This window comes from Piliocolobus tephrosceles, chromosome 13 (genome assembly GCF_002776525.5).
Source record: "Piliocolobus tephrosceles isolate RC106 chromosome 13, ASM277652v3, whole genome shotgun sequence".
NCBI lineage: Eukaryota > Metazoa > Chordata > Mammalia > Primates > Cercopithecidae > Piliocolobus > Piliocolobus tephrosceles.
In genome coordinates, this window is record NC_045446.1 from 110088717 (window position 1) to 110113937 (window position 25221).

General features: G+C 37.2%; 1 protein-coding gene across 3 annotated transcripts in view; it reads left to right on the top strand.

Annotated features, from left to right (window-relative positions):
* ARHGEF12 (Rho guanine nucleotide exchange factor 12) overlaps window positions 1–25221 on the top strand; it is a 149537-nt gene that overhangs the window by 91498 nt on the left and 32818 nt on the right. For 2 of the 3 annotated variants that reach the window (XM_023208480.2, XM_023208481.3), the window contains 14 exons: window positions 1096–1173; window positions 1370–1489; window positions 3400–3540; window positions 8941–9015; window positions 11740–11832; window positions 13317–13427; window positions 13715–13813; window positions 17017–17059; window positions 17681–17786; window positions 18217–18354; window positions 19157–19189; window positions 19512–19626; window positions 20392–20497; window positions 23112–23324. In XM_023208480.2, coding sequence (XP_023064248.1) covers window positions 1096–1173; window positions 1370–1489; window positions 3400–3540; window positions 8941–9015; window positions 11740–11832; window positions 13317–13427; window positions 13715–13813; window positions 17017–17059; window positions 17681–17786; window positions 18217–18354; window positions 19157–19189; window positions 19512–19626; window positions 20392–20497; window positions 23112–23324 — 1471 coding nt within the window. The remainder of the gene's footprint in view (window positions 1–1095; window positions 1174–1369; window positions 1490–3399; window positions 3541–8940; window positions 9016–11739; window positions 11833–13316; window positions 13428–13714; window positions 13814–17016; window positions 17060–17680; window positions 17787–18216; window positions 18355–19156; window positions 19190–19511; window positions 19627–20391; window positions 20498–23111; window positions 23325–25221) is intronic. The other variant, XM_023208482.2, reaches the window with a different exon arrangement.

Consider the following 25221-nt stretch of genomic DNA (forward strand, 5'->3'; position numbering starts at 1 on the left):
TTAAATTTAAGGTTCTAGAAAATAATTTCCTAATATAAAAATTACATAATAGGAATGATTAGAATATTGTCATAGCAGATTTAATTTAACAAGTATTAAACACCTGTCATATGTAAAACAATGTGCCACCCACAAAAATATAGTTAAGGTACTCTAATGTTCAAGGTTATAGTCATCTTAGAATGTGTAAGTTTAGGAGGGCGGGGATTTTTGTTTATTTTGTCTACTGTTATGTTTCCAGCATCTGAAATATTGCTTAGCATGTAGAAGGTGCTTAACAAAGCTTTGTTGATTGAGATTAAATCAAGAGTGTACAAGTAACTATAATACAAGGCAGAATGTAGACATTATGAGGGCAAAAAAATACTAAGTTCTATGAAGATTCAAAGGAGAGAGAAAGCACATAGAAGAAGAACAATAAATAGAAGGAGCCAAGAAAGCATCAAATATTGTGGAGAAGTAGCTAGGATTTTTGTTTGGTTGGTGCCTGTTAAGGATGTACATAGTGGGAGATGAACTTGAAAATAGTAGGTTGACTATTTTGAAAAGTCACATCTCCCGAGCTAATTTACATGTAACTAGATAAGCAGTAAGAATCCATTCAACGTTTCTTTTTAAGCAAAAGAGTACATGATTATCCTAGGATTATAGGAAGACTAATTTGGTAAAATATTGTAGGCTTGTGAAACAAGGAGGGATGATGGGTGATGAATTAGGGAGCTGTCTTCATATTTCAGGTAAGAGGTACTGGGATTTTGAGCTATGCATGGGGATCGATAGTAAAGATCCGAATGAGGGAAAGTAAAAGATACTATTCTTATACTAAGACAACTTAATTTCTCCAATATCAATATTTAATGTTCCCTTGAATCCAGTTTAGTAAAGATGAAATAGAAGGGCAGACATTTCTTTGTAGTTTCTTGTCTTTTAAGTGTCATATCTAAAAGTTTGTCCTTATAACCCAGAAATAAAAACCTAATAGGTATTGATAATTGGAGCCAAGGCAGAACTTTGTATGTCACATTTTCTCTATTTATTTTAGCTTCATTTTCTCTATACTGGTTGTTGTTTGTTTTTTATCTTTTTCTCTTCTAGGAGGAAAACAATGTGGTTCATAACCAGAAAGTAGAAATTCTGAGAAAAATGTTACAGAAAGAACAGGAACGGCTACAGGTATTAAATGAGAAGTAGGGCTGTGTACAGGCCAATAAAAATGTGAGTGGGCATGGTTGAGTTGGTGTTTATCATAGTCACAATCAAGCAGTATTGTAACCAATGCCATTAGTTATATTATTGATTAAGAATGGACTATTTCTGTATCTTTTTTACATAAGTAATTAATTCTGAAAATATTTTTATAACTTTTCAGTTATTGCAGGAAGATTACAACCGAACACCTGCCCAAAGATTGCTAAAAGAGATCCAAGAGGCCAAGAAACACATTCCTCAGCTGCAAGAGCAGTTATCCAAAGCCACAGGCTCTGCTCAGGTAGCATTACTATTACAAGTGCTACCCAACTTTTTGCAGGAGAATTTTCTTCTGGGAATGTGTCAGAGAATGTTGCAGTTGACTTTTTTAAAGTTATTTTTCTAGCGTAGGACAACAGGATGTCCTGTTAAGGATGTTACAGAAGTAATGATTAACAAAAATAAATGTGGGCGTCTGATTGTTTGCTTGCTCATGATATCACATTTCTGTGTTCCATAATAATGTAAAAAAGAATTGAGTGCTTTTGCTTTGATGTGACCAACTACTAAAATGTATTTATATATATATATTTATATTTTTTTTGTGGTTCATTCTGCCATCTTAAAACAGAATGGCAGTTGATATGTTTTTAAGTAGGAATTTAAGATTTTAAAATGACAGGCATTAAGCTAAATACATGGAGAAGCATTTTCTTATTTAATCTGCATAACATCTCTGCGGTTACTTATGGTTGTTTTCCTCCAGTTTGCATATATACTTAGAGTTAGATTAAATTACTTGTCTGAGGTCATATAGCTGAAAAGTAATAGAACTGGAATTCAAACCCAGTCTAAGGATTCAAAAGCACATTCATACCCTTAATGACTATATTTTTATTGTAATTTAAAAATAGATTTCAGTAGAATTTGCTGTATAGGTATAAGCTTTAGAGATAATGGTCTCATAAGAAAAAAAAAAAAAAAAAGCTCAGCATTTATATGTTAACCAGACTTACATTCTGTAATATTCAGATTTGGGATATGTAAAGCACCTTGTACTTCATCTTAAAGCAAAGTAGATAAATTGCCTATACATTTAAAATAGGTAAACACTGTTTATTTATCACTATTCCTGAGTTGAGTCTGAAGGGAAAGCTACATATTCGCAAAAGAATTATTTGAGATCATCTAGCCTAATCTGCTTACTTTCTGATTAAAGAATACATAGTTAAGAAACCTAGGGTCTAAACTGCTTAAATCATCTATACAAGACCATACAGTATGTAAGGTCCCCTGACATCCTAGTTTAGTGTACTTTTCATTCCATTTTTTTTCATTACTTTCAGTCCCACTAGCTATGTCACATTTTGCGTGTTACACCTCAGTATAATGTTGACAGTTTTATGTTATTACTAGACAAATACAATATTCTTACCCTATTTGGGCAGCTGTCTAAATCTTTATAACCTGGCCAGGCGTGTGTGGCTCACACCTGTAATCGCAGCACTTTGGGAGGCCAAGACGGGCAGATCATCTGAAGTCAGGAGTTTGAGACCATCCTGGCCAACATGGTGAAACTCCGACTCTACTAAAAATAAAAAAATTAGCCAAGTTTGGTGGTGCGTGCCTGTAATCCCAGCTACTCGGGAGGCTGAGGCAGGAGAATGGCTTGAACCACGGAGGCGGAGGTTGCAGTGAGCCGAGATCCTGCCACTGCACTCCAGCCTGGGTGACAGAACAAGACTCCATCTCAAATTAAATAAATAAATAAATGCTTCTAACCTGATCTAAATGCTTATAATAATTTATGTTATAGCATTATGTCCCAGAATTGACCATTGATTGACATTCTGAAGCATTGGGAGGTAGTTAACAAGAAACTGTAGGGTAATAACCTTTATTAATGGTCAGACAATATCAATTAACAAAACATTTTACCTTTTTGCTATATCTGTAAGTTTGAACTTACATTCTTTTTACCAGAATATCACTTGCCCTGTCTTTAAGGTCATGCCATTTTAGAATCCCAGAATTAGTAGTTACTTATGGATTTTACTCGTAGAATTTTAACCATGCTTGAGCACATCAGAATGTCCAACTTTTAACAGTCTCCATGTAGATTATAGTACCACTCTATTTCTTTATGCAGCAAGTAATGAAAGTTTTCTTTTATGTGTTTGTGTGGCTGTGTTTTTCTTTAATCTGTTTTAGGATGGAGCTGTAGTTATACCCTCCAGACCTTTAGGTGACACCCTAACAGTCAGTGAGGCAGAAACAGATCCTGGAGATGGCCTGGGCAGGACTGACTGTAGCAGTGGAGATGCTTCTCGGCCCAGTAGTGACAATGCAGATGTATGTATTCAGCGTTCTAAATCTTTTTTCTTCTGTATTCTTCTTTACAGCCCCTTTCTAGATTTGATTTTAAGTAATATGAGTTAGAGGTGTCTTAGCACTTTTTACCATCCCCATTTTTAATATACCAGTTTGATAAACAGAAATCTGGATACTGTTGTATATAAGCTTTTAATTCCAGAGTTCACTTTTTCCCTTCAACACCCATTGCCAACTGTTTCTTTTACAGGGATGGAATTTCCCAGCAGGCATCTTGTTCGTGGGTAGAGAAGTTACTAATGCCAGTGCATTCTTACTGAACCGAGAGGCCAATTGTTGATATCTTTAAGAGCATGCTAATATTCCATTTGTGGTCAGAGTGACTCAGTCTTGAATCATGGGGCACTTTGCCATTACCAAGAGGAAAAACCTTAGTCCTGTTAGATAGGCTTCAGTTAATAGCCCAGGTTTGGTAACAGCACTTTCTTGATTAACCCAGAAACTGCCAGATGAACATGAGTATCTGTTAAGATGATAATAAAACATTTTAAACTGAGTATGATGTAGCACCATGGACATGTGAATACTTAAAAGCTAAGTTCAGTATTATTTACTCAGCAATACTTTGTAAATTGTATGCAGTGATAGGAATAATGACTTAAATGACCCTCTTTAAAAGTGATGAGGGAAGTAATCTGAACGAATGTTTTGTAATTGTAGGTCGTGAAATCAATTTTGTGGGTTATATTTCTTTAAAAAAAAGAATAGGAAATACAGTGCTTTGCATATAGAAGAGGTGTCACTTCTTGGGACTTCTGTTACATATACACACATCTACTGTTTAACAATGTGAAGTTTCTCTCTTGTTGAAGGTTGTTGGAGTAGGGGTTGTTTTGTTTTGTTGTTTTTTAAAAAGGAATCCATGGTCTAAGCCATCAGTCAGGCTATCTCTTGAGGCTTAGGCCCAGTGACCCAGTTCCTCATCCAAAAAACAAACTGAGGATTTGTGGGTTTTTATTTATTTATTTATTTATTGAAAGATAGTGATAGGAGTCTTGTGATTGGGTTAGCTAAAGGTTTTAATGGAAAATTTCAATTTGGGCTCAGGGAAAAAATGGTAATAGCTAATATTTGTTGGGTATATATCCCATACACAGTGATGTGTTTTATGTTCCTTAGTTAATTCTCAGAACAGCCTTATGAAGTAGTACCGTTGTTACTGTAACTTTACAAAAGAAAAAATTGAGTTAATTAACTTTAACAAAGGGAGTTAACTTTCCACACTTATTCAGGCAGTAGGTAATCTACTTCTGCCTAGTTCCAAAATACCAGTAATCTAAATATAAACAAAAGCACTGAGGTATGAAAATGCATAACATTTTGAGAGAGCAGTGAAAATTTTAGGGCCACCTGGCGTATTAGGGTTATAGATGAAATGGCTAGAGATTATCTTAGAAGCCAAATCATGAGTCCAGGTTATGAAGGGCTTCAGCTGGTTCTAGCAGTACATACTGCTTTTGGGAATGCTTCTCGTACTCTTCTTTTCGTTTTAGTGCCGCATCTCCTCTCTGTTTTCATGGCTTGTCCCTACCATGACATGGGAAGTTCCTTAGAGCAGAGGGACTGTTTTGTCTGACTTTGTGTTTCCAAAGTGTAACAAATTGTAGGCATTCAGAGCAAATGATACGAATGAGAAATTTGAATTTTATCTTGTATTTAGAGGAATGTTGCAATAAAACATGTGACTTAGAAATATAACTTTATAAAAGAGTGAATTGTCGGCTGGGCGCGGTGGATCACGCCTGTAATCCCAGCACTTTGGGAGGCCAAGGCGGGCCAGTCACAAGGTCAGGAGTTCAAAACCAGCCTGGCCAACATAGTGAAACCCTGTCTCTACTAAAAATACAAAAAAAATCAGCTGGGTGTGATGGCACACGCCTGTAATCTCAGCTACTCTGGAGTCTGAGGCAGGAGAATTGCTTGAACCAGGTAGGTGGAGGTTGCAGTGAGCCAAGATCACGCCATTGCACTCCAGCCTGGTTGACAGAGCAAGACTGCATCTCAGGGGTGGGTAAAAAAAAGAGTGAATTGTTGAGTATAGAAATAGGCATTCCAGTAAATTAAGACTGTTTGACATGTAATTGATACTTAGTATTTGAATAAACGAAATCAATTAATAAAGTGGGCTTTATCTTGCATGCAGAAGAGAGGCACCATCAGAAATGTATCTGTGGAAAATAATTTGGAGTAAAGAGGGAGATCTGTAGGAAAAGAAGACTGCTTGGCTTAATAGGAACTTTAATAAATGTGTGCTGAATGGATAATAGTTAGCATTTATTCAATAACTACTTTGTGCCAGAGGTTATACCCAATGCTTTACAGATACTCTTTTTTAACACTCATAATAATCTTAAAAAAGCAGTATCACCATTGATGAGGAAACTGAGGCCAAATAAATAATTGAATATTGTGGAAATCCGAGTGAGAAATGATAAAGTCCAAGCTAGGCTGTCTTCTGAACACATAACACACAGGTTTAATTTCTACAAGTGTCCATTTGCGACTAAAGATGTGTTGCTTTTAGCTTATGGATTTCCATGTTTGTTTCAATTGTATTATAAGTATGGGGGAATCAGTCTGCTTTTGTTGTTGTTGTTTTAACAGTACTTTGAATTGCTGTTTTACATTTTATCTTTTGAATCAGTTCTTTTAACTTTTTCATTGTCTTCTCATTTTTATAAAATAATTTCCTGGTGGTGGTTGTGAAAGTTCCTGCTTTTGCTTACCTTGGAGAAGGCTTTAAAGAATGCCCTGATACCCAGTTCTCACAAGAGAAGCAACTTGATAACAAATCATCATCTAAAATTCAGAGCATCTCTCATTTTGATATTTCAGTTTGTGAGTGATATTTTTGAAAAACTATTTATTTTGGAAAAATTTTAAACATATTCAAAAGTAAAGACTAACATAATCCTCCTCAGGTCCCTGAGAACCTGGCCTTAGCAGTTTTGTTTGTACCCGCTATTCCTCACATCCTCGAAACACTGGATTAAAGTAAATCCAAGGCATTAGTTTAATAATGTGTCTCTCTCTAAGAGATAAGTTTTTAAAATATAGCTGTCATATTCTTATTAAATCCTAAGAATTAATATTTTCTCAATGCACAGTTTTATTACCTTGTTTTATAATGATCTTTTTACAGTTTATTTGATTCGGGATCCAGTCAAGGCTTTCATATTGCCATTGGTTGATAAGTCATTTTAAGTCTTTATAATTTATAATAATTTCCTTCTTTTTTTTCCTTGGCCATTTTTTTTGTTGTTGTTGTTAAAGAAATTGGGTCATATGTTCAGTAAAACAGTCCATTTTCTAATTATATTTTCGTGGTGTTGTATGACATGTTACTTTATCTAGATTTTCTGAAAACTCCCAGTTAAATCTACAAATCTTGGTCACATTAGGATTGATAGTTGTTATTTGGAATAATTCATGGATGATATTGTGTACATCTCATTATATCACATCAGGATGTGAATGGCTGTCTTACTGTGGTTGTAAGCTTAAGATGTTTAGGTGATGTCAACATGATTTCCTTCATTATAATGTTCCCTATCAAACAGCTTTTATGAAATGTTTTCACATGCCATTCGTGATCAGAATGCCTAGATCCATTGTTTAATTCTGAGTTTCAAAAGGATATTATTGTAATTTTGTCATTATTTCTGTATTTGTTACACGGAGTTATGTTACAAGAAATGATTTCCCTTACTAGCTAATAGATTACCCTAAAATATAGCTTATGCAGAAAATGTAGGGTAAATACTTCCCTTGATTCTTTTCAGAAGAGTCTTTTCAGGAGAGATGATACTCTTACAAACTCCGACAAGTGGGAAGGGTATATGTGTGTAATATTTTGAACTCACAGATTTCCGTATGAGTTACTCTTTTTTTTGTTGTTGGTGGGAACCCTCTTAAATTTTCTCCTGTGTTCTTTTGACATGCCCCTCCAATATCTTTGATAGCTTTCTTGATGTTTGTGACAGAATTATTCTAATCTTTTATATATCTTGCCCAAGACCTGAAAGTCATTCATTTCTCCAAGGTGGGGCATACATTTGAAACTGCTGTTTTCTCTTGGTGGCAGAAATACCTTGTGATACCACCAAGATAACTTGGTATATGCATAGGTAAAATGTATCTTCCCTGTTGACATTCATTAGGTCTCTGGTTCCTCATTTTTGGTTGCTCTAAAGAATGTCTCCCATTGCTTTGGGGTGTTCCTCATCTCCACAAAGTGAGTTTCTGCATCCCATATGGTTTATATTTTATACAGTCCGTTCTCAGTATTTGTGGGCAGCATCTGTGGATTCAGCCAACCGTGGATCACAATATTCAGGAATAGAAATGCATCTGTACTGAATATGCACAGACTTTTTTCCTAGTCATTATCCCCTAGACAATACAGTGTAACAACTATTTGTACAGTATTTACACTGTATTAGGTATTATAAGTAACCTAGAGATGATTTAAAATATATAGAAGATTTGCATAGGTTATATGCAAATACTATACCATTTTATATCAGGGACTTGAGCAACCATTCCCCCACAAATACTGAAGAACAACTGTATTGGGTATTATATAATACCATATAAATGTATTAAAATCCACCTTTCACATGAAAGGAGTAACAGAATAGTAGAAGCTTAATTGTACTCATAAGTAGGGCAAAATGCTTTTAACTTGAATAGAAAGGATAGTTTGAGAAAGTAAGGGTTAAGGAAAATAAATAAAGAGAGTTTGATTTTGGCCGGGCACGGTGGCTCACACCTGTAATCCCAGCACTTTGGGAGGCCAAGGCGGGCAAATTATGAGGTCAGGAGATCGAGACCATCCTGGCTAACACAGTGAAACCCTGTCTTTACTAAAAATACAAAAAATTATTTGGGCATGGTGGCGGGTGCCTGTAGTCCCAGCTACTCGGGAGGCTGAGGCAGGAGAATGGCGTGAACCTGGGAGGCGGAACTTGTAGTGAGTCGAGATCGTGCCACTGCACTCCAGCCTGGGTGACAGAGCAAGACTCCGTCTCAAAAACAAAAAAGAATTTGATTTTGACATAATGAGTTTGAGGTATGCAATATATCTAGTAATTTGGTAGAAAGTAACCTCCAGGCCTGGAGATTAGGTAAAATTGTTTTGTTGACTCTGTATTGTTTATCAACATAAAACTGAAAAGGTGAGAGAATAAGTGACTTGTCGAAGTAAGGAAAAAGTAGCAGAACCAAGTATTTTATGAAAGATATTTAGTAGTTGTAAATACAAATATGAAATTCAGAGCAATTTTTTTTCACACTTTTTTCCCTCATCTCCTTTTGGTGTGCCTATTGAAATGAACTGAAGATCTTGTTTTTTTTTATTAGAGTCCCAAGAGTGGCCCAAAAGAGAGGATTTATCTAGAGGAAAACCCAGAGAAAAGTGAAACAATTCAGGACACTGTGAGTATGAAATCTATGTAATGATAGTGCTGTCTTTAGCTTTCCTTATACTTAACGTATAATATAGGCACATCTGATGTTTACATATTTTATTTTTTATTTTTTGGAGAAAAAAATTAAATGTATTAAAGAAACTTAATAAAGATTTGAATAAGTCAAGAGCTATTCCATGATTAGTAAGTATTATTAGGTTCCTTAGTATCTGTCGTGGTGGTAACATAGAATGTACTAGTTTAACCATTTGTAAGTGTACAGTGGCATTAAGTATATTCACATTGTTGTGCGACCATCACTGCCAACCATCTTCTCCAACTGCAACTTGGTACCCAGTAAACACGAAATCTACATTTCCCCCTTCCCCGGCCCTGGCAGCCACCATTCTATTTTCTGTCTGTATGAATTTGACTACTTTAGATACTCAGGTAAAAAGAATGATACAATGTTTATCCTTTCATGACTGACTTCCCTCACTTAGCATATATCTTCAGCTTTCATCCATGTTGTAGCATGTGTCAGAATTTCTTTCCTTTTTGAGACCAAATCATATTCGTGACATGTATATATACCACGTTTTGTTTATCTGTCTGTCAGTGGGTACTTAGATTGCTTCCACTTTTTGGCTATTGTGAATATGCTGCCTTGCCTTCAGTTTTTATGGGTGTTTATCAAGAAGTAGAATTGCTCGATCTTACATATTCTTAATTGCATGCTTTTAAGCATTCTCATTTTATTTTCTAATTAGATTTGTTTACAGTTGTGGAGTAAAAGATACAACAGCATTTTGTAATGTTTTTATTGTCAGCAACATAAGGACTATCGAAAAATCAGAGACATTAAATCAGTTATAAAATCAAAATTGTCTGACTGCTGCCCTAAACTAATTTATGTTGTTTCACCTGATTTCTTTTTCTTTTTTTAAATTTTTGTAGAGAGGGATTTCGCCATGTTGGCCAGGCTGGTCTCAAACTCCTGACCTCAGGTGATCCACCCGCCTCAGCCTCCCAAAGTGCCGGGATTATAGGCATGAGCCACAGTGCCCAGCCAGTTTCACCTGATTTCTTTTTTTTTGGAATTATTAAAGCCTTGAGGTTAAAGAAAATAATAAGAGTTATTAAAAGGCAGAATGTGTTTAGGAGACTCAATATGTAGTGTTGCAATACAAGGAGGAAAAACTACATATACTTATTATTCACTCAGTTTAAAACTTGTGGATCTGTTTATACAGCTTCAGCTATAACTGCTATAACTGCTGTGCACATGACTCTCAAATCATAGACCCACCCTTCTTTGCTGAACTCCATCCAGGTCTTGCAATGTTAAACTGCTGTCAGATTTAAGCCAAACTCATTTTTTTCCTATTTCTTCCAAAATTTTTATTCCCCATTGCTATATTGTCTTTAATTTTAGTACTTATGGTCTTCAGACATCCTGTATGTATGTATGTATGTATGTATTTATGTATGCATATATTTGTGTATGTATATATGTATGAATGAGACAGGGTCTTACTCTGTCGCCCAAGCTGCAGTACAGAGGTTGACTATAACCTCAAACTCCTGGGCTCAAACTGTCCACCTACTTTAGTCTCCCAGGTAGCTAAGACTGTAGACACATGCCACCATGCCTGGCTAATTTATTTTGGCTTTTTTTAGAGGTGGATCTCTGTTTTTCCCAGACTGGTTTCAAACTCCTGGCCTCAAGTGATCCTCCCTCCTTGACCTCCCAAAGTGCTGCGATTACAGGCCTGAGCTACTGTGCCCAGCACCGATGTTTATTATTTTATATATTAATGCCTCTGTACTGCCGTTTCTGTGCTGAATCCAACTTTGTGAGTTGACAAATGGAGGAGCTATTGCGTGGGGAACTATCTGCCAATCTACAATTTATTCTTAGAATTTTGGTATCTTTGTTTCTGTAGCAGTGTTTGTGAGATTACTTGACGATTTTAGAGTATTTTATCAGTGATTTTTCAACCAAGAATGATTGAGCCTTCGTGGACATTTAACAGATGTCTGGAAACATTTTTGATGTCTAGGGCTTTGAGGTTACAGTTGGCATCTGGTGGGCCCACAGAGGTCAGGGATGCTGCCACACGTCTTAGAATGCACAGGCTAGCCCCTACAACAAAGAACTCTCTGGCCCAAAATATTAACAGTGCCACAGTTGAGAAATCCTGAATTATACGTTTATGAAAATTAATTAAAAATGAAAAAATAGAGTTCGATGATAGCCTTCAATTATGTATCATTAATGGAAATCTTGGGTTAGTACTCCTCAGGTATATTAACCTCTCTTCTAACTTTGTATTATCATTTCTGCTCTTATTTTTCCTTTGTCCTATTGTCTTCATTCACTTTTTCTTTAATTTTTTAATTGTGACCTTTTATGTAAGCCCAACTTTATTTTTTTCTGTAAGAAGTTCTAAGTATGTATGAATTAATAAAAGAAGTTACAAAAGTGTACAGAAAATGTTAGAGTCAGACAACCAAGTGTACAGTGAGCAAAGGATATTTCCTGTTTCCAAGGGAAATGGTTTTTCCCCTACCCCCCCGGCCATGAAAATTTGTGAACCCCTACTTTGAAAATAAAGTACTTCAACGGAAATAAACAAAACGAAATCTCACCATTTAAGTGAATCATGTCTTTTTGATGGGTTGGCTTTATTCTTTTTCTAAATTTGACCACCAGATAATTTTTCTGTTTCTTTTCCCTGAATGTGGCCAGGACACTCAATCACTTGTCGGAAGTCCCTCAACCCGTATAGCACCTCATATTATTGGAGCAGAAGATGATGATTTTGGTACTGAACATGAACAGGTGATGACTTTTTTCTTTCTAAAAAATAAATTATTACTTTTCTGCAATGTCTGATTTGTTGCAAAAATGAACACTTTCTGGAGATTAAGATAACATTTGTAAGGATTTGAAGCTAAATCTTAGAACCAGTAGCTCCTTGGGTTAATTGCTTATTTTAGCTTTGACCAATAGAAATGACCTTGCTTTTAAAGCCAGTGAGAGGCCATTAATTTATATTTAAGTACTTCATTTCTTTGGGGTTGAGTGTGTTTCTTAAAATAGTATTTTTTTTAAAAATTTCACATCCCAGTTCATTGGTGGTATAAGGGAGTATGATTAGCTAGATTCTTGTCCTTGTATCTTGTGATCTTGCTAACTTCACTTATTATTTCTTGGTGCTTTTAAAAATAAATCTTTTGGAGTTTTCTACATAGATAAACATGTCTGTAGTTTTTATTTCCTTATTTTCAAGCTGTTTATCTTTTGTTTCTTGTTCTTGGCTTTATTGCACTGGCTAGGACTTCTAGTATGAGATTGAATTAGAGTGACAAGACATGCTTGCCTTATTCCTGATCTTAGGGAGAAAACAGTCAGTCTTTCATCATTAAGTATGATGTTAGCTATAAGTATTTTTTAGAGGCTCTTTGTAAGGTTAAAGGTTACTAGGTTAAGGAGTACTCCTGGTTTGCTGAGAGTTTTTATCATGACTGGATGTTGAATTTTGTTGAATGGGATTATTATGTAGTTTTTCTGATTGTCTGTTAATATGGTAAGTTACATTGATTGATATTAGAATATTAAACTAGTCTCGCATTCCTGGAATGAAACCCAGTAGGTCATGATGTATTATCCCTTTGATATATTGTCAGTTTCAATTTGCCATTATTTTACTGAGGATTTTTTACATCTTTGTTGATGAGGTATATTGATGTATAATTTTTCTTTTTGTAATACCTTTGCCTGGTTTGATAGTTGGGTAATGCTGGTCTTTAGAATGATTTGGGAATATGAAAATTGAGATGCTAGTTTACATTATTATCATTTTCCGTGTTCAGTATATTTAGGGATTATACAAATATTCTAGGATTTAGCTTACTTAAAATCATACAGCTTCATTTCCCACCATTTCTGCAATTAACCCAGAAGAAAAGAATAAACAGCTATTTTATGATTGGGCAAAAAGCCTTCCACTACATTTCTAGAAATGTTGTTAGACTGTTTTTTACATACTGATTTGTATACATCCGAACTCCTTGGTAATCATTCCTAAATTTCCATTCTCCCAAAGTGGTCTTTCTTCTAACCTATCCCCAAGAGATGGTTAATGTTCAGAGAAAGAGATTCCATAGCTTCTGCTGCTAATAAATTTTAATGAAATTTTTTAAATCTTGAATTTTTTATAGGGAGATCAAAGTGAAATTTGGATAGCTATGTTCAATTGAGCCTACTTTGCATTTAGTATTTGTATGTTGGAGTTACTGATGCATAATCATTTCTTCCTCTAGATCAATGGACAGTGCAGCTGTTTCCAGAGCATTGAATTACTAAAATCTCGCCCGGCTCATTTGGCTGTTTTCTTACACCATGTAGTTTCACAATTTGACCCTGCAACTTTGGTAATATATTTTACAATCTAGCAGATTCAGAGTTCTTCTCTTGATTCATATACTATAGAACTTTTCCTATCTATACGATGAGTGTGCAGACTTCTTTCAGTTTTCCGTATAAAGGCAGGTATGAAAGATAATTAAAACATTATTTTTTAAAGACTTGGTTATATAGTAGTAACTACATTGTTTATGGTAACCTACCTGTTCCAAACATTCCTACTCAATGATGACCTAGCAAATTACATTTTTCATGGTTCCTCATTTTGTCTTTTTCATTCCTGTCTCTACTACAGCTTTGTTATCTCTATTCAGACCTGTATAAACATACCAATTCCAAGGAAACTCGTCGCATCTTCCTTGAGTTTCATCAGTTCTTTCTAGATCGATCAGCAGTAAGTTGCCAAGTTATGTAATCTTTGCCTTAGTACATGGAATTATTGGCCTCCTGCTTCCAATCTTCCCTCTGTGTTTTTGGATTTTATTGTGCTTTCTCACACCTGTATTATATTTCAATTATTGATTACTCTAGACTTTTTTTTTTTATCATTTCTAAATTAGTTTAGGCATATGAATTCTCACAGTAGGTTTTAGGGGATATGTTTATACACACACATATGTATATATTTGTGTTTTTTTGCATGTGTACAATTAGAGTAAGGAAATGAAAAAGGGAATACATATGCTATTACATATATATTAAGACCCAAGGAATAATACTTGAATAACTGAACTCTGGGTGGCCTCTTTGAAGTTTAGAGGCATAATTTTTACTAAAAAGTGGCAGAAAAGATTATGCTTACACTGAAATAAATGCTGATAATGTTTTACTTTGTCATTAAAAGTGTTAATAAGATTTTTAAAGTAGTAAGTTTCATTGTTAGTCTTGTTACAGGTAAATAGCACCTAGCCCTTAATGCATCCTGGATGATCATGCCGCAGGTCCTTAGTCCTTTCACATTTGCAGTTCCCTTAGATGACTGCTTCATACTTTTCCCCCCTAAAACCTCCATCTCTTCCTTTCCCTAGTCCTTTCTCAGCTGATAACTTTGACCTTGTTGTTTCTCTGAGAAATTTAAAGTATATAGAAGAGAATTTCTACCAGATGTATCTTCTGCCTCCGTTATACCATACCATGTACTCTACTCTTTTCTCCTGATGCTATGGAGTGATTGTCCCGTCTTTTTTTTCTTTTCTTTTCTTTCTTTTTTTTTTTGAGACAGAGTCTTGCTCTGTTGCTCAGACTGGAGTACAATGGCACAATTGCCCCTCACTAAGCCTCTGTCTCCTGGGCTCAAGTGATCCTCCTGCCTCAGCCTCCCAAGTAGCTGGGACTACATGCGCACACCACCATGCCTGGCTAATTTTTGTATTTTGTAGAGATGGGGTTTTGCCATGTTGCCCAGTCTGGTCTTGAACTCCTAGGCTCAAGCAATCTTTCTGCTTCATCCTCTCAAAGTGCTGCGATTACAGGCATGAGCCACTGCACCTGGCCTCAATTCTCCGTCTTTTATCTAAGGCCAGCTCTGCCCCAGTTTACGGTGCATTTCCTTATACCTACTCAAAGACCTTACTTTAACAATTATCCTCCCTTCTCCTGCACATCGGTTTTATATTTTCTACAGATAATTATTCACATTAGCGTGTAAACATTGTTATTTTCCCTTTCTAAAAACGAACACACAAACATTTTGGCTCTACTTCTCCCTCCGGCTCCTGTCCCATTTTCTTTGTATTCCTTTACAAAATTGTCTATACACTTTCACATTCAATTACCTACTCAGTGACTTTCCTAACCAACCTACCTAAAATCTCAACCCTTTCACTTTCTGTCACTTTTTCTGTTATTTTTATCCATAGAACTTTTATGTATTTAGTTAGTTAGTTTATACAATCAGTGTTCTGTACCTACAGCTTCCACGGATTCAAACAACCATGGTTGAAAATATTCAAGGAAAAAAACAAAAGCCAATACCACAGTAAAAAATGAAACAAATTTTAAAAAATACAGTATAACAACTATTTGCGTAGTATTTACATTGTATTAGGTATTATAAGTAATCTAGAGATTTAAAGTATACAGCAGAATGTGCATAGGGTATATGCAAATACAATGCCATTTTGTATAAGGGACTTGAGAGTTTGCTGATTTTAGTATCCTTGGAGGTTCCTAGAACCAATACCCCATGTGGATATCAAGGGATGACTATATTCCTACTCTCCTACCCTGAATATAAGCTTTATTAGGCCAGATATTTTTGTTCTGTTCGTTCACTGCTGTGTGCCTAACACTGCTGTGTGCCTAACACTGTGTTCCTGGGACATAGTGGGGTCATTTAGGTATGGTTAAGTGAGTTAGGGTTCTGATCATACTCCCATTGTTTAAAATATTGTATTATTTTTATTAAAATAATTTACTTTCCTAAAAAATGACAGTATATTGAAGTATGTTTGAATTTTGCATTTCTTAAGAGGGCACCAAGCTAAGTCAAAACTTTATATTTTGCTACTCATGATCTGTATATCAATATTAAAGTATAAGAAGAATCCTTACAGTTTGATTTGCTAATTATATTTTTATGCTACAGCTCACATTTATTTCATATAAACACCATCATACACAAATGAGCTTTTATTACTTTTTTGCACTTGAGCTAGAAATGCTTTTAAGAAAGTTGATTTGAGCTACTCTGCCTGTCAAAGAGAAAGTTTTAAAATCCATTTCACTTTTCCTCAAATGAATACAAAGGGATCTTACAATTTTTAGCAGTGACTTATTTTCAAATTTAAAACTTCAGATCTCATAGGACTTGTTTAAATTCTGAAATTATATGACTTAAATAGGTATACAATACAAAATAAGCAAGAAGAGGTTAAGATCTTTTCTCTTAATGCAAAATAATAAAGTTTTCCCCTCCGGTAGTTAGGGGTTGGGGGAAAACAACAGTCTGGTAATTATTATGCAAGTATTATGGGGAAAATCCTGGCTAGGAATAAGTAAATTCTAAGACAGTCACCTTATTTGGTTCAGTAGCAAGAACTGTAGATTGTTACTGGAGATTTAAAACTCTAAAAACTCAATATTTTCTCACTGGGAGTGTGACATTGTGAGGGTTCTTAAACTTTACATAGGAAAATGATTAGGAATATTATTGGTCTTCAGAATGAGCATCTCAAATATAGGAAAGAAAAATCATGGCTATATGTGAGTACGTTTTTCATATGATAATGTATACATAATTTAGGTCTTACCTATATTGATCTAAATGATATATAACTGATTATATTGACCAATGATTCTAGGAAGTCAAAGCCAGTATATTCATTAGGGTAAGTGTGTCACAGAAGCATTCAGTCACCTAGCTAAACGACTGTAGATATTTCCTTTATAGCATGATCTTTGGGAAAAGGGCTTATTTTCAAGTTTAAATAATAGAATGTTCTGGTGCTGTGAAACGTGAATGAATAAATGAGCTTGTACTTGATTATGCTTGTAGAGTGGGTATCCAAGTTGTATCCCCTTACTTTACACAAGTACTTATGTACATCTTGAAATATCTTTGATGTTGTTACACCTTTTGTTTGCATTTCATTTTAGCACCTGAAAGTTTCTGTTCCTGATGAAATGTCTGCAGATCTAGGTAAGCTTGGAGCACTGACATCGTGGAGAATTACATCTTAATAGATACGTAGCTCAGCTCATCTGTAAAGGTTTTGTCTGTCACGTGGTGACTAGTTGATCACCTGAATCACAATGGAAAGAGAGTCTTTAATACATTGAAGAGTAAATGAGGCTGGGCATAGTGGCTCATGCCTGTAATCCCAGCACTTTGGAAGGCCGAGCTGGGTGGATTATCTGAGGTCAGGAATTCAAGACTAGGCTCGCCAACATGGTGAAACCCCGTTTCTATTGAAAATACAAAAATTAACTGGCATGATGGTGCATGCCTGTAATCCCAGCTACTTGGGAGACTGAGGCAGGAGAATTGCTTGAACACAGGAGGCAGAGGTTGCAATGAGCCAAGATCACGCCATTAACACTCCAGCCTGGGCGACAAGAGCAAAACTCTATCTCAAAAAAATAATAATAAATAAAAGAGAAAATGAAATCAGAATTCTGGGATGAAATATACAAACTGCCCTGAAGAACTTCCCTTTGGCAAATTCCAACTTAAATTTATACAAAATAGCGTTAATATGTTGCCAATTGTATGTTGCCCACAACATACCTTTAGATAACATAATTCCTTTCATTTATGAAGAAAAGAGAAGACCTGAGCTCATTCCTGAGGATCTGCATCGCCACTATATCCAAACTATGCAAGAACGAGTCCATCCAGAAGTTCAAAGGCACTTAGAAGATTTTCGGTAAGCTTAGTGGTAGAGTTTGACATGATTATTCTAAATTAATTTTTTTAGGTAAGAAAAAGTTACACTTTAAATACTTAGCACTAGATAAACCGTATAGTCTTACTGTTATTAAAACATAGTGAACATCTGGAGCCAAAGGGTTAGAGTGGAACTAAGAGTCCAGACTCTCCATTCCAGGCACCTTCAGGATCTGAGCTCAGGGCTGTGTCTGTTCTAAGTGTGTTCCTTTAAGATATTGTATGTGTTCTTGGAGTCATTGCTTCTAGAATTTTTACCTCTGGTATCCTAGATGACATGGACCCATAAGTGGAAAAGTGACGTTTTTCCTGTTCCTAGGAATCGTAGCTATGGAGACTGTGATGAAACGTCCCCAGAGTGAGGTAGTTTTTCTTTAGGCTACCTCAGGAAACTTCTCCATTCCCTTTAGGCAGAAACGTAGTATGGGACTGACCTTGGCTGAAAGCGAGCTGACTAAACTTGATGCAGAGCGAGACAAGGACCGGTTGACTTTGGAGAAGGAGCGGACATGTGCAGAACAGATTGTTGCCAAAATTGAAGAAGTATTGTAAGTAATAGAAGTATATGTGGAAATGCCCTCTCTACTGAGATGCTACTTACGCTTGAAGTACCCTTTGGGCAAATTTAGCAAAGCTATCAGATTGTGTATGTGGAGCCATTTATTTTGTCACAGTACTTGAGAAACTGAAATTTTTTTTTTCTTTTTTCTGATACTTTATTTTAGGTAAATTTCTTGTGTTCCTTTTTCTGGGTCTTGGTAAATGGGTAACTCTAAAACTTCTAATCAGTGATCAAAAACAGGTTGATTAATTATTTTCAATGTATAGGCCTTGGAAATATTTCTTGCCATGAAACATATACAGTTGGTGACATGAGGGTGAAACAGATATGGATCTGTAGGGGATCAGGGTTCTTTTGGTATTTTATTCTAGGGTGTGGCCCAAAGCATTTGACTCTGTTCTGTTATTTCAGGTATCTGAGTTAATAACAATTTTTAAGGCCAGGCATGGTGGCTCACACTTGTAATCCCAGCACTTTGGGAGGCCAAGTGGGCAGGTTACTTAAGGCCAAGAGTTTGAGACCAGGCTGGCCAACATGGTGAAATCCCATCTCTACTAAAAACCCAAGAATTAGCCAGGCATGGTGGCGCACTCCTGTAATCCCAGCTACTCAGGAGGCTGAGGCACGAGAATCACTTGTGCCTGGGAGTCGGAGGTTGCAGTGAGCCAGGATCATGCCATTGCACTCCAGCTTGGGTGGCAGAGTGAGACTCTGTCTCAAAAAAATAAGTTAATTAAACTTTCATATTTCATTTTTAAACTTTTTTTTTTTTTTTTTTTTTTTTTTAGGATGACTGCTCAGGCTGTAGAGGAAGATAAGAGGTAACATAACTTTTTTTTGTAGAATTTTAAGAAAAAAAGAAGCTATGTTTTTTCCTTTCGGCCCTAAATTACAATTTATTTCTTTTAATTTACAAGTACAGTTTGTGGTCTCCCTCTGGTGGCTTGTATGTTATTTGACTAATACTCCACTGCTGTCCTGAGTAGAATTCTATTCTCTGTGCAATGACTAGATAGTTCTTTAGTTTTTGTTTGATTCATTTCAATAATTCCAACCTTAGGGTTTTGTAAGTCATTTGATGTCTTTATTCTACCAGCCCTCCCTTCTCAGAAGTCTTAATTTACTTCATCCTTTCTCCTCCAGTTCCACCATGCAGTATGTTATTCTCATGTATATGAAGCATTTGGGAGTAAAAGTGAAAGAGCCTCGAAATTTGGAGCACAAACGGGGTCGGATTGGATTTCTTCCCAAAATCAAGGTGAGACTGAAATAATGTAATAGTGCGTTCAGACCTTAGGGCTTCTTTACGTTTGGGTGCAGTGTCTTCCATTGTCTTAGTATTTACAGTAATCAGCCAATTAATGCTAGTCATACAAACATTAATAAGATACTATCTCTGTTCTCAAGAAGCTCAAAATCTAGTGAGAAATCCAGACATGTAAACTATTACTAGACAATGTGAAAAGTGAAATTAGCAGTTTACAAAGAGTGCTATTTCTAATTCTGTTCGTGCCTTATACTTTTCTTTTACTTTGCCTGAACTAAATACCCCCGTGTTGCTACATAATTATTGTCATGAACATCTTTAGTGGCAGTAGAGTATTCTGTCAGTTTGTAATTATTTGTGTTTGTGTTTAGTGTTTACTAGATTGTAAAGCTGTATGAGTACAAGGACTTTCTTTATTATTGTATTCTCAACTATTAGTAAAATAGTTAGTAAATATTTGTTGAATGGATGAATGAATTGTTTAGAATAAGTTCCTGGTAAATATGCTATAAAACTACCCTTTGATTTTCCAAAGCTGTCAGTGATAAAGGGTTTGAAGAAAACATCTTGAGTCTGAGGTGTACACAGTACTGTGTGCGAACTTTTAATGAGTGCTCTGTGTGTGCACTCACATGTGCACAGGTTTTCATTTACATTTAACAATTTCTTTGAACTAAGCATTAACATTACACTATGAAAATCGCAAAAGCAGTTTACTCTGTTACATATCTCTTATTTTTTGTACTTCAACTCTAGCAAAGTATGAAGAAAGATAAAGAAGGGGAAGAAAAAGGGAAGCGAAGAGGATTCCCCAGCATCCTGGGACCCCCACGGAGACCAAGCCGTCATGACAACAGTGCGAGTATGTTGAAGTTTGAAGTGCTGCATTTTCGCTATTTCAGACCCTCTTCACATCAGAGGCTTCTTTAGCTAAAATGAATTTTTGGAGAAAGGAGTTGTTAAGATGATTTTACTGAACTCCCAACACGCCTTGTTTCCATTCAGTGTTATTTCTGAACTAAGTACCCCCTATGTTGCTACATAATTGTCATAAACATCTTTTGTGGGCCGGGCACAGTGATTCACACCTGTAATCCCAGCACTTTGGGAAGCTGAGGCGGGCGGATCACAAGTTCAGGAGATCAAGATCATCCTGGCTAACACAATGAAGCCCGTCTCTACTAAAAATACAAAAAATTAGCCGGGTGCGGTGGCACATGCCTGTAGTCCCAGCTACTTGGGAGGCTGAGGCAGAAGAATTGCTTGAACCTGGAAGGCAGAGGTTGCAGTGAGCCGAGATTGCACCACTGTACTCCAGCCTGGGCGACACTGGAGCCAGACTCTCCCTCAAAAAAACAAAAAGAAAAGGGGAAAAAGAAAAAAAACATATTTAGTGGCAGTATTCTGTCAAATGTCCATAACATAGTTTACTTACCTCTTCTGATTTTGTTTCCATTCAACTTGTGTTTGTTAAATTTAAAAAAAAAAGTGTGTATAGATCTCTCTACCACACTGTTTAGTCTCTTTATACATACTTACTTAGTCTCCATACTTCTAAAATTTCTCCACCTCTCCATTGTATTTTATTTGCTGATTTCCCTTCCACCCCAGGCCCAATGAAGAGAGATCAACCCACTTGAGATGGCTGCAGGAGAAATAGGGATGGTGGTACCATGGGGAAGGGTCATGTGATGGTTCTTATTTCAGGAAGTACCACACTTGAAAATACTGAAGCCAGGTGCAGTGGCTCTTGACTGTAATTCCAACACTTTGCGAGGCCAAGGCGGGAGGATCACATGAGCCTGGGAGTTCGAGACCAGCCTGGGCTATATAGTGAGACCCTGCCTCTACAACAACAACAGCCAAAATTAGCTGTGTATCATGGTGCGTGTATGTCGTCCGAGCTACTTGGGAGGCTGAGGTAGTATTGCTTTAGTCTGGGGAGTCAAGGCTGCCATGAGCCATCATCTCGCCACTAAGCTCCAGCCTGGGTGACAGAGTGAAACACTGTCTCAAAAAAAAAAAAAAAAGATATTGGCATGGTAGGTGGTGTGAGTAGGATTGTGATAGTGAATGTCCCACACATTGAGGAGTTCTCTCTCAAATGCCATTAGTGCCCCTTGTTGAGAAACACTGAGAAGGTATGAAATTTTCAGAGGAAGTTAAAGAGATAGAGGATTTCACAGATGTTAACTGTGAGTTCCAAGGGATACAAAAGAATTTCAGGAATTAGGGGTTAGATTAGGGTATAAAAAGCTGGGTGAGGGTGTAGAATGCTCTGGAGATTAAACACCTGAGTGGGAGTCTTTGGCTTCTTGTGGTGACTTTGTGAACAAGGATAATTAGCAGGATAGGGATTGGTCTGCATGGTGTTTGAGGCACATTATGATGAAGGTGTGAGTGTTGAGAGAGAACTGGGGTGGGAGCTTACTACGAACTCACAGAATTAGAGACTTCATCTTCATTCTTACAAATGAACACAGCTCCATGTCTCTCAGTATTCCTCCTCCCTCTGTCCACCATTGTTCTCCTTCTTTTCTCACGACCCTTCTTCTTTCCCTGCATCTTCCTCTTCCTCACTTTCATCGTCTTGTCTCATCCCTCCTCCATCTCCCCATCTTTCTCATCTACCTTCCTCTCCTTTTCTCTCTTCTCTTCTTCCTTCCTTCTTCTGTCTGTCTGTATGTTTCTCTGTATAACAATCCACTATATATATTTTTGAGGGTCTACCATGTTTCACACATTTTACCAGATTCTTTTACATTGTCCTTTTTTGCTTTTAGCTAATTTGCAATACCGATTATTTTATTTGTTTTATTTATTTATTTATTTATTTTGAGATGGAGTCTTGCTCTGTCACCCAGGCTGGAGTGCAGTGGCGCAATTTCGGCTCACTGCAACCTCCGCCTCCCGGGTTCAAGCGATTCTTCTGCCTCAACCTTCCGAGTAGCTGGGATTACAGGCACATGCCACCACCACACCTGGCTAATTTTATTTATTTATTTATTTTTAATTATTTTTTTTTTTTTGAGGTGGAGTCTTGCTCTGTCGCCCAGGCTGGAGTGCAGCTGGGCGATCTCGGCTCACTGCAAGCTCTGCCTCCTGGGGTCACGCCATTCTCCTGCCTCAGCCTCCCGAGTAGCTGGGACTACAGGCGCCCGCCACCATGCCCGACTAATTTTTTTGTATTTTTAGTAGAGACGGGGTTTCACCGTGTTAGTCAGGATGGTCTCGATCTCCTGACCTTGTGATCTGCCCATCTCAGCCTCCCAAAGTGCTGGGATTACAGGCATGAGCCACCACGCCCGGCCTTATGTATTTTTAATAGTCACGGAGTTTCACCATATTAGCCAGGATGGTCTCAACCTCCTGACCTCGTGATTCGCCCACCTTGGCGTCCCAGAGTGTTGGGATTATAGGCTTGAGCCACCACACCCGGCCACACTCCAGATGATTAACCACCATTTTCTTTTCAGTTGGCAGAGCCATGGAACTACAGAAGGCGCGCCACCCTAAGCACTTATCCACACCCTCATCTGTGAGTCCTGAACCTCAGGACTCTGCCAAGGTGCGCCAGAGTGGGTTAGCAAATGAAGGAACAGACGCTGGATACCTGCCTGCCAATTCCATGTCTTCTGTAGCTTCAGGGGCCTCTTTTTCCCAGGAAGGAGGGAAAGAGAATGATACAGGTGAGCTAGTGCTGTAGTTCAGCGTAACTAAGCATCAAGATTTTAAAACACTAACTGAAAAATAGAGTGGCAAGTTAATCAAGACTAAATCCCAGTTTAATTTAATTTTAACATTTTAATATGCTACAACCAATAATAAATCTATGCTGAATGATAATTTAAGTTCTGATTTGTCAAAAAAAATATTTATTAAGCTCTCTTGTCAGACGTTAGGTTTGTCCCGGATGTTAACATGCAATAATTATACACAGATGCTTGCCTCATGAGCTTACTGTCTTGAGAGCGATAGTCACAAATATAAAAAAATGCAAATTGTGCCAAGTCCAATCAAGGGAAGGTAAAGGGAGTATTGAGGGAACTGGTCAGTAGCTAGAGGCAGATGTGGGTGTCTAAAGAAGACTTTTTAAAAATCTGAGATTAACTAGAGGTTTTATTTTTCAATGTTAGTAGGAAGGCAACTGAAAGAAAAGGTAGAATATGTGGGAGACAGTACATAAGCAGTAGAACAGAGTTGTGAGGAGAGAGGATATGAGATGTAGAGTGTATGTAAAGGTAAGACTATTTACTGAGAGTGAGAGTTCAGTGAGAAGAGCAAGGCAATTTGAAGAGTAAAGAAAGATATGAAGTAATTGTTGTAGATAATTGGGCAAGGAGCTTATTACCATGTCTTCATCCTTGTTCGGGAGGTGGTTCAATTTCTGGTGGTCACATGATCAAGAATGAGGTTCTGGGAGTGGTCCCTTAGGTGCCATAGAAGAGGCTACTAGGGATGAAGACGGCAAGGAACCAAGGAGCCAGGAGTTTGAATAGCTTAATATTCATGGCTTGTGAGGTCACCAAGTGTGGTTTTTATCATGGAGAGGAAAACTGTGAGCCACCAGCCAACTTTTAGCATTGCTAGATTGTTTTGAGGAGGAAGAGCATGTGATAATATCCAGAGCATGAGAGTCTCAGTGGAGCAAGAGATTATACAAGAAGACAAGGCCAGATGCGGTGGCTCACACCTGTAATCCCAGCACTTTGGGAGGCTGAGGCAGGTGGATCACCTGAGATCATGAGTTGGAGAACAGCCTGGCCAACGTGGTGAAACCCTGTCTCTACTAAAAATACAAAATTACAAAATTTTGTAAAAATACAAAAATTAGCCAGGCATGGTGATGTGCACCTGTAATCCCAGCTGCTCGGGAGGCTGAGGCAGGAGAATCGCTTGAATTCAGGAGATGGAGGTTGCAGTGAGCCAAGATCGCACCAGTGCACTCCAGCCTGGGCAACAGAGCAAGACTCCATCTCAGAAAAAAAGAAAAAAAGAAGACAAAATAATGGTCCAAAAATCATATTGAGGAACAAGAAGGCCATCCATCTCATCTCCACCCTGACATATACAATATAAGACAGAAACATCAGTTTCTGTCTCAGAGGGCTGTAGCAGAAGAGGTAAGCCCCTGGGGATAGGCAGGTTTCTACGTAAGACAAAGAAGTACGGGCGATATTTGGAGAAAACTCCGGGGATTTTGTCAGATATGGAACTCTGAAGATACTGGATTGAGTATATGCATTGATATTTCATGGCTCCTGTGACTCATTAAAATAAAAACATGGTAGGTGATGGATGAACAGAAACTATAAAGAGAAAGAAAGTAGAGGAAGGGAATATCTTATCAGGAAATAAGATATTTTAACAAATACTTGAGAGATTGAAAGCAGACAAGAGTGATTTGTTGGATAAAATGTAAAGGAGACGGCCATGGTGGCTTACTCCTGTAATCCCAAAACTTTGGGAGGCTGAGGCAGGAGGATTGCTTGAGCCTAGAAATTCAGGACCAACCAGGGCAATGTGACAAGACTCTGTCTCTCCAAAAATGAAAAAGTCAGCCAGTCGTATGGCATGTGTCTATAG